The sequence below is a fragment of the Hirundo rustica genome, chromosome Z (assembly GCF_015227805.2).
Source record: "Hirundo rustica isolate bHirRus1 chromosome Z, bHirRus1.pri.v3, whole genome shotgun sequence".
NCBI lineage: Eukaryota > Metazoa > Chordata > Aves > Passeriformes > Hirundinidae > Hirundo > Hirundo rustica.
The window spans coordinates 73,079,215-73,090,677 of NC_053488.1; the positions used below are offsets into that span (position 1 = coordinate 73,079,215).

An 11,463-nucleotide genomic window follows, 5' to 3' on the forward strand; every position below is an offset into this window, starting at 1 on the left:
TAGGGCTTCTTCATCTCAGGTATATTGAACAGGTAAAGGTGAACCCCTGTCTTCAAAATACAAAATTCCTACTCACGTAAGTCCTTTCAGATCTCCAAAACTCCTAAAGAAACTTCCTACAGCATAACCCTATAGATTCCAGGTAAAGGCTAATAAAACAAACAAACAGCCTCTAAGAAACAAAATCTAACATGAATTATGCCTATAAAATTTTACAATTCAAATTAAAAACAAGCACCAAAGTACAATGCAAGCTACCAGTTCTAAAACTAACAGCTTACTATACATTCTCAATGGCTATGTAATCCTTCACAGATAATTCAACATTCTTCTCCTTCAAAGCTTTACCTCTTCTATTAAGACACCCACTTAACCCAGAACTGCAGTACATTAGTTATAACTGACTATTTTATCAAAAACAAAATTCTCAGGCTAACTCAATCAGCAAACATGATACACTACTTTTCTGCCAGCTTGTTTCAGATAGAGTACAAGCAGTTTCCAACTGCAAGCACAATGAAAAGACGTTGTTTGAAGAGATCCAAGTATTTCAGTGATGATCTTCACTAACAGTCAGCAGTTATGCCAAGGCAATACATCTAAGCACTATGCTCAAGAATCATTTTTAACACTTATCCAGCCCAACAGGCTTCTTTGCTATTCAGAAATTCAGCCTTTATTTAAATATTATAACATACCTTTAAGTCTCTATGAATAATAGGAGGCTTCTGCTTATGCATATGCTGCACTGCTCTGCAGGTCTGGTAAAAGATCTTCAGAACTGTGTCACAAGAGATAGGTCCTTTGGATTCTACTTTCTTTAAGAATTCCACCAGTTGTCCTGTAGGAAATGAGAGAAATTCACATAAGCGCACACAGAGAGCACTGCAAATTTTAAAAGTTTGACACAAACAGACCCTTGTGAAGAAATATCTACAGTCTTGAGTTGTACTAAATAGATTTTCTGAAAATGGTAAGTCCACACTGGCTACAGTGACTAAAGAAAGAGTGCTATAAAGAACTAATCCTACTCTTCCTTTCTCTGATGAGTCTCAAACAAAAAAATTAATTATTACCTCATATTTAAGACAAGGTTAAACTGTAGTCTAGAAAAACATGATCTTTAGCCTATAAAAGCTAAGTTTGAACTCTAGTACCACCAAACCATGCTATCTTCTATAGTCATTCCAAGCCTGTAAGTTAACAGGCAACCTCTGCAAAACATCAAACATCTGCCAGAAGCAATGTGCACTGCTGGGAAAAGAAATAAAGATTACCTTTACACAGCTCCGTAAGCAGAAGAAACTCTCCCTGCCCTGTGTCTGATTCTTCTTTTCCTATAGATGCAGCAGAGCAAAACTGGACAATGTTGGGATGACCTGAAAGTTTTTTCTGGAGATAACACATTCAAGGAAGATGACTCCCAAGCTCATTGATACTGTTGCATCCAGTAATTCATTTGAAATATTAGCTTAAAACCATAGAAAGCATAACAGCTGCAGTCAATACCCTAACCAAAAGAGGGAAATATATGCCTCAGCTGTAAGAAATCCAAGAAAGCAATCTAAGGTAATGGAATAAAAACTCAAAATAAAATATTGAAAAATCCTTATGATTATGGCTTGGAAGAAACTGGACCCAGTAACAGGTCTAGCTCTTTTTGTCTTTTGACAACAACTGCAAGAGCCTAGCACAAGCAGCAGGGATATCTTCTAATTATCAGCTGCTTCTCTAAATAACTGATCAAAAAAGAGCTATTGTATCCTCACCTATCTTTCCCATGGAAGTCTTAAGTATGCGATGCTTCAAATTCAAGTAATTAAAACAGAGCTCAAAACAATTAGAGGTCTAAAAGGGCAGAGAACTTACTCTCCCATCATTAGTAGTAATTTCTCAGGCTAAAACCTTTATCATGTTCCACTTTCAGTTCAAAAATTTGAGTTATCATTTTTGAGCTATATAAAGGAGAGCTGCAGGAATTAATTGCATTTCACAGTCTTTTCTCAGAAAGTTAGCAACAATTAATCCCTCATCATGCTGTATACCTGCTTTAATGACTCTGAGCTTCGAGAAACATTTTGAATGTTTTTCACAGCTCAGAGTAAAGAACTCAATGTTAAACTGCGTTCCTTACTCTTGTCAAGATAATGTCAAGAGCAGATAGAAAATGTATAGTGCTATACATTTTCTCTGGTACTCTGACTTGGAAGTGTACTTCTAGTAAGTAGTGTTTACCGTAAGATTTTGCCAAACATATCAGGAATCATAAAAAGAAGTGTTTAAGTATCTTAAATTAGGATTAGTAGGTTTGCCTGCTAATTTAAAGAGAAGCTGAATACTCAGAAGGGAACACATCAGCATACCACAGCTGTTCACGGACTCTTGAAGCAAACTGAGGGTCCAAGAGGAGCCAAGCCAAGGACAAAATATTGAATTTACTAAAATCAAGGATTGAAAACACTCTGAAATTACATTATACCCTACTATCTGAGATCACTGAAAATAAAGAGGACAGCAACAACACTGAGAAACATCTGCTTCTTGTTTCTGATGCATGTAGTCTACTGAAATTTCTTCTTTAATATCCAGCATTAATTCTTCAAGTCGGATGTATCCAAAGCAGAAATTAACACTGAGAGTAAAAGCAAAGAGCAATAAATCCCATGCATGTGAGGGAATTCTATCTGAGATCTAAGTATCACCTGAAGTCAAAAGGTCTGTTGACCACATTTATAGGGCTACAAGAAAGCCCAAATAAGAATTTCACTTCTTGCTAGAAGTACATGGCAAAGGATCTGCACACACTATATTACTGCAATTTTTGAAGAACTGAGCTGTCTGGATATTAGTAGCAGATTCATGACAAACCATGAACCCAGACCTCCAGAATGCCAGTACTCTTAGGCAGTGTATGGCATGAACAGAATCTATACAGCAATCTTTTGTTTCCCAGAAATCTCAGGCAGTTAAGTATGTTACAGAAAAGGATACCATAAAACAAACTTCCTGAATGATGGCTTTGTTCTTTTCCTCTTCATTAGACAACAATCGCTGTCAAAATAATTGAGAAGATATAGTTACTGAAACTTACAGAATAACAATGTTTAGGGTTTGGGGATTTTTTTCCACAGAATATGAAAGCTAAGCTATAGTCAAAAACTTAAGGAGCTGTAATGGGGCAGTAAACAAAGCTGGCTTATTGTACATTTTGACATTCTGTCACAAATAATACCCAGTCTTCCAGTTACCTGGACAATTAAGGTTTAGTGATAATTGAGCAGTTTGAACTTTTGACACACTTGAAAGTAACTGCTCTGATAAATAAAGCACTAAAGTCGACTGGCTGCAGCACTGTGGGCTAACAAGGAAAGATCAACCTTTTGTCTGAAATATTTAGCAACAACCTTCAATTCACTCTAGATGAAACTCCTCCAGATTATGTAGCCCAGCTTTTTCAAAAGTACTTGTGGAATCAGTAGCAAAATTAAACATTACTGTTTCTATTATTATCTGGATTTACAGCCAACATTTGATTACAATCAGCCTGAGCATTCACTACAAAAGTACCAGTTTTACAGAACAGAGGAAGTATAGTAATGGTTCACCTTTTATTTGTTATTTTTTAATGGGACTGCTTCTAGAGGACCTTTTGAACACATAGCCTATGGCTTTGGTCACATGTTTTGGTACTGTAGGATGTGAAATTAAATGGAAAAAGCCAAAGTTATTACTGGTGATATAATGCCAACTTACTTCTCCCACCTCTCATACAACTATCCTGTTTACAGCTGATTACCAGGAGCCTCTAGAAACCAAGAATCCAGAGAAGTGTCTCCAAAAAGTACCAGGCTGAATGTTTAAAGAATGAGTCAAAGTGCGGAGCATTACTTTTAACAGTAAGGTAATCTACTCTTAAAGTAAGAGGGTAGGCTAAATCTGCTTCTGATGTGTGAAACAGATACCCATACTCCACTTCAGATAACTATGAAATATTATTTTTACCTATGCAACAAAATGTTTTGGACTGGATCATGAATTTCTATGCCAAATAAAAAAAAATAAAGACCAGCAGCACCTAAAGGGCCACTTCCCCGAATATGAAGTGCAGGGTTCTAACTAGAATGACCATCCTAAATCGTGGGCTACAAACACCATTAATATACCGGATTTTTCCAAGTTACTTGCTCAGTGTCATACATCAAGGACTAATTGTCATGCTAAAATGCCAAGCTAAAAGACAGACCTTACAAACCTATAGTGAAGTAAATTAACATTACCTTCAACGCATAATCTTTGCCACTTCCAAGATCTTGAGCTTCATAGACAAAAGCAAAACCCCCTACAAGAAGAAGTCACATTAAGTCAGTTTTAATTTCAATATTCAGGTCCATAATTCTTTTTAGTCTAACAGAATCAATACATGAATTTAGATACATTTCTGAATGTATCAAGCACACGTTTTTCAGCATCTGGTCAAGATTGCTGATATTCAGCAAGAGTTCAGATACCCTATTCCTTTCTTCTACATATGACAAGAGCACACTGACTTTGTTACTCTCCTGCATTTTGTTAAGTCTGCATATGCAGACTTCTTATGAAGCCATTTTTTTAAAGGTCCTTATAAAACCAAAATGCAGTACAGCAAATATTACCTGATAATTTCAATTAAACTTTTTGGCATTACACTGCTAATGCTTTTGTATAAAAAACAGCAATAACTAAGGAAGATAAGTGCTAAACATACACCTCCCATTTTTAAGGTAATTGCCATGCTTCAGGCTTTGTTTTTAAAGCAGAAAGCATTTTCAAGCACTGAAGCACACATTCCAGTAAGGGTAATATTGTCACTAAATTGCAATGTGTTATTCAATAAAATATTTCCCTTCCAACTCCTTTTGTCATACTATCTATTTTCTCAAACACCTCCCTTTGCTCAAGAACACTGTACAAACCTCACTGAGATAGTAAAAGTTGGAGACTACATAACTACCTTAAGATATGCATTTCTACTTCAGTGATTGCACCTTATTACCAAGTACTGAAATGTTAAATAGAATGGAGTTCATTAAACTTTCCAGATCTCCAGAGAAAAGCCAGTGGTATCATGCCTGGTTAATTCTTATTTCACTGCACCCGCCTTACAGAGAATCCAACTGCTATGACCCACAAAAATCACCTTTTACAACTAAGCCTCTCTCAAAACACCACCTTCAAGTAGGTTCCCCATTCTGCCATTTCACTTTTTCACCTGAACACAATTCAGCTCTATACAACTTGGTTCATTCCATGTACTGTTTGGTTCACTACTACTGCAGCACTACAGCAGATACCATGTTTAATTCCATGGATTTTCTGGGATACCAAAGGAGTTAAAGAGCATGTTGTGAAGGTACTTTTAACTTTTTTTTTTTTTTAACCATCTGTTATTATTGAAAAACAATTCTTACACAAAAGGCAAAACCAGTCCTACTGCTCCATTCTTAAAAGCAGTTTTACAGTTTGATGTTGGCTCCCTTGAAGAAGCAGTCTACTAAAGCAGTTTTAATACACCCCTAGTAGGGACTGGCAAAACCTCTCCTCTGCCATAACCGTTTAAGCCAAGTCCCCCAACGAGTATATTTTGCAAACATTCAGAAGAAATCATTTTAAAAGCACTTCCAACAAACTTCTACAAACACATGTATACCAGACCTAACTGAGGCAAATTGTAAAATGCAAGTCAAAATAACAACTTCTAGGGATGCCTAAAAAATGCAATTACGTTTGGGGTGTTTTCACTCATTTTTTCCACTCATGAAAGTGTTTGTAGATGGTTTTAAGACAGTTTTCTGAGGCTTTCCGTATCAGCAAAATCATCTTAGTATTTCCCCATACAGATCACCAGTGTAGAGAAATGTACACACCCATCCCAGCTATTGCCCAGAGAGACAGGTTTTGCATTGCTGAGGCACTTCAGAGCCCTGTTCTCAGAAGACAACCCAAGCTCTCCAAAGTCATCTCAGATAGTATTTTCTAGAACAGAAAGTGGGTTTATTTCTTTTCTGCAGACACAAACTCTCACACATCAAGGCTCATTACAGAGCGCCACACCATCTCATGACATTCAGGAACTATCTCTACCTCATTTGCTTTATTAGCAAGCACACTACACTTATCCCTGCACTACCACAGGCCTCAGGCAATGCTTCTGTCAGTACTTCATCATTCTCTTACAGAGATTTGAAGACCTTTGCTTTTCCAGCCAAGACATTTGGATTCTCCCTCATATCAAACCTAAGTGTCACATAATACTGAATAACTTCACAGTATTTACATATTAAGTTCAATTTTAAACTGGTTTTTTTATCATTTCCCTGTTTTTCACATTTTCACAAACTATTTTTTCAGATAAGCAGCTTCAGTAAAGTGACAGCTAGACAAGCATCAAAATAGGGACAGCAACCACATCATAACACTGCTTGCTACTGTGATTCACTCATTGTTTCATTACACACTTGATTAACCATGAGAAAGAGAGGGTATGAGTAGATTCTGGTTTGTAACTACTTGATATGACCTGTCCACTCCTCTCCCAAACACTGACCTAATTTGTTTCCATATCAACTTTCAGTGGTTTATGTTTCAACTATAATTTGACTGAAACACTGTAATTCTCACCTGGATTTTAAGTTACAGTACATCTTACCTGAAAGCTTTTCTATCAGAGTATCAAAACTGGTTTTTGATTAACTTTTGATAACTGGAAAAGTTATTGTTGCCAAGCATTGACTCACAAGCTTTTCTTTTTTTGGAAGTCCAGTCATGCATTTGTGTCCATTGCAAAATCCTAGTAACACAATGAAGCTGCTTCAAGAATGAAGGATGGCCCAAACTTAAAGATCTGTACATTTTCCCACAGCCTTGAGAAGCAGGGAGATAAAAGATCTTGAAACTCTCAGAGCTCCCCGGCAAGCAGGAATTGCTACAGCCAAGAAACAGTTTTAAAAAACAGAACTGCTCTGCTCCATGTTGAAAACATTGTCTACGCTTACAGTAAAGAGAATGCAAACTGGAAAGCTGCTAGGTCAGGTGCTTTAGTTGTTCTTTAGGAATCACATTTTTTTTCCCCTCTCTGTCTGTCAGCAAATAAAGCTAACAATGCTCACAGAAGCATTAAGCATTCTTTGTGCCCCTGCTGCTAGAAGTTTACAAATTAAATCCACCCAAAACCCTGGACTTTATCATTATTTATTTTATCATTTATCACTGTTCTATGAATCTAGCAATTACAGAGACCATAGAATTGTTCCTATAAGCTTGGCAAATTGTAATACTGCCCGTTAACACTCCAAACACCAAGGAAGCCCTGAAGTATCAAAGAAAGAAAGAAAAAAAAAAAAAAAAGTTTAAAAGTTGCTTTAATTGCAGAAGCAATTGCTTGACAGGAAGCAGCTTGTAACAAGTCACCTGCCTATGTGGCTTCAAGTTATGACATTTATTTTTAAACTAAAAAAAAAAAAAAAAAAAAAAAGTCTGTACTCATTTAAGTCTGTAGCCTATTGATATCTTTCTGACTAAGGAATGATTTTTCCATTATGGTAAAAGCTTTAGACTCAGATCAAACAGATTGAATAATGCATTCTTTTTCTCATCATGTTTCTCTTCTTGTGTGCTCTTTTATCAATGTTTGTTACACAAAGGAAGTGTAAGAATTCATTACACATGAAGAATGGTTGTTAAACATGTGCTACAGAACTTGCTTGTTTCATGTTTTTCACAACACCTGGTTTATTCTAAATTGTTCAGTCTCATATACAAAAGAAGCAACAATATTCACTACTTAGGCAGGAAATCTGTAACTACTTTACTTGAGTAAAATTGTGTGGGGGTCTGTGCACTTAACCAGAGGATCCAAGAAAGCCATGAGACCTGAAGCCACCATCATACGAAGGGTAAGTATGGATTATATGTAAAGGCCCCCACCAAGGCCCTCTAAAATATTATATGCAGTGAGCTACTGAAATGTCCAAGCAAAAAAAAAAACCCAGGATACCAGATTGTAGGAGTGCTCAGTCTGTTCTTGCATTTAGAGGTAGTATCAGCACAAGAGATCATCAGCTCAGCCCCCACAGGCTGCTGTCAGCCTCCTGCAGCAGCACACCACATTTTCAACCAACCCAGTCCAACCCCAGCACGACACCTCTGTGAAACAACCAGGAAAATGCATCCAAGTGACCTATGCATCCAGTCTCGGCTTCTAGCACAGCCAAATATGGATTTGTACCAGCACTGGTGCACACTACAGAGCTGGAAGGAGTTGTGGGCCATGGGAAGAACTGAACCTGTGCAGCCATACGATACCGCGCAATGCTAAACCACAGGCTCTGTTCACACCAGCGACAAAGCTGAGCATACAAGCCTACAGAAAAGGCTCTGTCTCAAATCCAGTTCACCATGGATTTGAAATCCAGATACAGAAAGCAGCACTGGACTTTCCAGAAGGGAATTTGGCATGAAAGAACTGAGAAGAAAAACAGGTTCTATATTTGTAAATATGGAAGGGAATATATGTAAGTCACAGTTGTGGACCCACGTATCAGAAGGTACCACAACCCATCCAGAGCTGAAAGATAAATGCAATTTGAGCAACAAAATAAGCTACAGACAAATTCAAGTCTGAAGAAAGAAGAAGAGGCTGGGACTTATTTATTTTATATCTATTTCACCTTTATACTCAATATACTGCAAGGGTTCTTTTAGACCGGCTACACTGGCCAGAAAATTATACTTTCCAGAAAAAGCAAGCAGCTAGCCCAACTTCAGTGAGCAAAATAAGGAAAGAAAACAACATAAAATAAAACCATAACACTGAGACAAACATGTAACACAAAGCAGTGGTTACAGAGAAATTGTCAAGTACTGTAGAGTTAAAGCATTTAAGTAATCTTTAAGTCATCTAACCTAGCATCTTTCCCCTGACATTTTACAATGCCTGTGTCAGATTCTGGGAAACAGTAGGCTGCTGTCAAAGTGAAGTATTAAAATACCTGCTCCAGAACGATAACCAAATAGCATATATGCCTCAAAAACAGCTTCCCACTCTAACTTTCTTTTGTCCTTCAGTAACTGCTCTGGTCACTGCTGGCAAGAATGTTACAGCATCAGCAGCACAGACAGTTCTTTTAGTATTCACATCTTCCTGAGTCACACATTTCAGTCACAATTCTGACTGTAAAGAAGCTGAGTAAAGGCTGAAGGCAGAACAGGAGGACATGACATTTAATACTGTTTTAAATGCAACTTACTACATAAGAAACTGCCAGGTTTTCTCTCAGATCATATGGCAAAAGAGCATTCAAGTGACAAACTATTGCCCTTAAGAAGATAAAGCAGTGGTGAAAACTTAGTTGCTATTGTTTTAGAGCACAAAAATTTTATAAGTAGCTTACAAGTGGTTTAAAGGAGCTAATCTCAACCAAATTTTTCTTCTATACTGATCACCAAGATTTTTCAACAGAAAACTACATCATACCAGATAATTACTAGAAGAACCTACAGAAAGAAACTCCAATACCGAAAAGGAGCTCTAAATAGAGCTTTGAGGTATTTAACCTAAATAACATCAACCATCTCTATAAAGTTAATGAAATACTTAACAGCGGTAGTATGGAAAACTTCACATTTTAGTCTTCTAAGACTAGCCTTCAATGGTTCATCTGCTTGAAGAAATAAAGTCTTTTCTCTGATCACAAGCACAAGACAATTCAAATTTCTGCTAATGTCTAAGTAATTTGCATCTATAAAATATATCAACTTTTCTAAAACAGATTAACAAATCATGCGCCAGGTTACCTACGGTTACTTACCCATAACTTCACTGAAATTGGAAACTGCCTACATATTTAACTCCTTGTACTCTAGAAAAGCCCGTGTGCACGGTAAGATCAGGCTCCTGAGAAGCGCGTTTAAAGCAAACACACTTCCTGCATTCCACAGTCTTCCAAACAATCCCAAACAACAGAGCCAACCTTGCATATTTGGCATAATATTATGCCTTGTCAAAAAAAAAAAAAAAAAAAAAAAAAAAAAAACCCCACCCACGCAATGCAGAATTTACACTTGATCCTTGGTAGATTACAAAGACCCTGACAGATTACAAACTCCTCTGAGCTCTGTTATGTGGCAATGGCATCTTAAACCACGAAGCAAGCGAAGAAGCGGCCACACAAGAAACACAGCGGCTCCCGGTGGCTATTCCTGAGGTGGGACAGTAACACCATGCACTTCCGCGACCCCCCGGGCCTGGGGACACCGTCCCGCCGCGCCCGGGACACCGGCTCGGCGCGGAGCGGCACGGACACCGCCAGCCTTTCCCGAGAGGCTGGAACCGCCGCCCCGGCCGCCGCCCGCCCGCCCCCACCCGGGCGCGGCCTGCCAAGGAGGAAACCCTCCCGGTCTAGCAATGGGAGACAGGGAAAACGGGAGCGGGAGGCCCGCGGGGAAGTCCATCCCAGCCCCGCAGCGCCGGAGTCCGCCCCGCACGGCCCGGCCCTGCCGTCCGCTCTTACCCTCGGCGATGACCCGCTTGATGCGCAGCTTCATGTCGCCCATTTCCACCGTCTGCCCCACGAAATCGTTCTGGTCGCGGCTGGCGGCTCCCAGGGAGCCTGGGCCCGCCAGGAAGTCTAGGGCGGACTGGAAGAGCGACATGGCCCCCGGCAGGCAGTGGAATAGAATGGGACGGGAAGGGATGGAAGCAGAGCGAGATGGAGTTGCAGGGCTCCGCCGGGGCACCGACAGCCGCGGCAAGAGCCCGCCCGCCTCCTCTACCGTCTCCTCAGCCGCTTGCCCCTCAGCTCCGGGCGGCTTCCGGGAACGCTGCGTCACTTACGCGCTCTCGCTGCCGCCCGCTCGCCTCAGCCCGGCCGGGCGCGGCCCCGCCCCGCGGGAGGAGCCCCGGCTCCCGGCCCGGCTCCCGCCCTGCTCCGCTCCTGCGGGGGGCGTCCCCTCACGGGCTCTCGCTCCTGCCCTTGCTTCCGTCCGCGCTCCCGCCCCCGCCCGCCGCGGGGGACGCGCGAAGCTCGCCTTCCCGCCCTGCCCGCGGCGCTTTCCCCCAGGAAGGGTCGCCATTCCCCAGGCAGCGGTGTGTTTCCACACGCCTAAGTTAACACTTAGGCTGGTCGTCGGCAAAAGTTAAATGGTCCTGTCCGCCGGCACCGCTTGCGTTTGGGCAGCACCCTTGCTTTTCCCACAGAGCATTGCTGCCGTCCTGTTCATTCACTGTTCGTCTACCCTCGGGATATTCCCACGTCTCTCGCTTTTCCCTGTAACCCTGACGGGCCAACCGCTGTCCTTCCTGCATCCCCACTGCCGGCACCGGGACGCCCGGGAGGGCGCGGTAGGGGAGCGCTCTCCGTGTGTCACACTGCCGTGGTCTGACACTGGCCCAACGCCAGGCACCCACGGAAGCCGCTCACGCACCCT

At 40.8% G+C, this 11,463-nt stretch overlaps 1 protein-coding gene across 1 annotated transcript in view; it reads right to left on the bottom strand.

Moving 5' to 3' along the window:
* Positions 1-10,853, bottom strand: part of GAK (cyclin G associated kinase) — a 65,297-nt gene extending 54,444 nt beyond the window's left edge. The window contains exons 1-5 of the mRNA XM_040089728.2: positions 10,548-10,853; positions 4,278-4,339; positions 2,992-3,051; positions 1,278-1,392; positions 699-841 (exon numbers count right to left, since the gene is read on the bottom strand). Coding sequence (XP_039945662.1) covers positions 699-841; positions 1,278-1,392; positions 2,992-3,051; positions 4,278-4,339; positions 10,548-10,689 — 522 coding nt within the window. The 5' untranslated portion in view covers positions 10,690-10,853. The remainder of the gene's footprint in view (positions 1-698; positions 842-1,277; positions 1,393-2,991; positions 3,052-4,277; positions 4,340-10,547) is intronic.
* Positions 10,854-11,463: the final 610 nt, after the last annotated feature.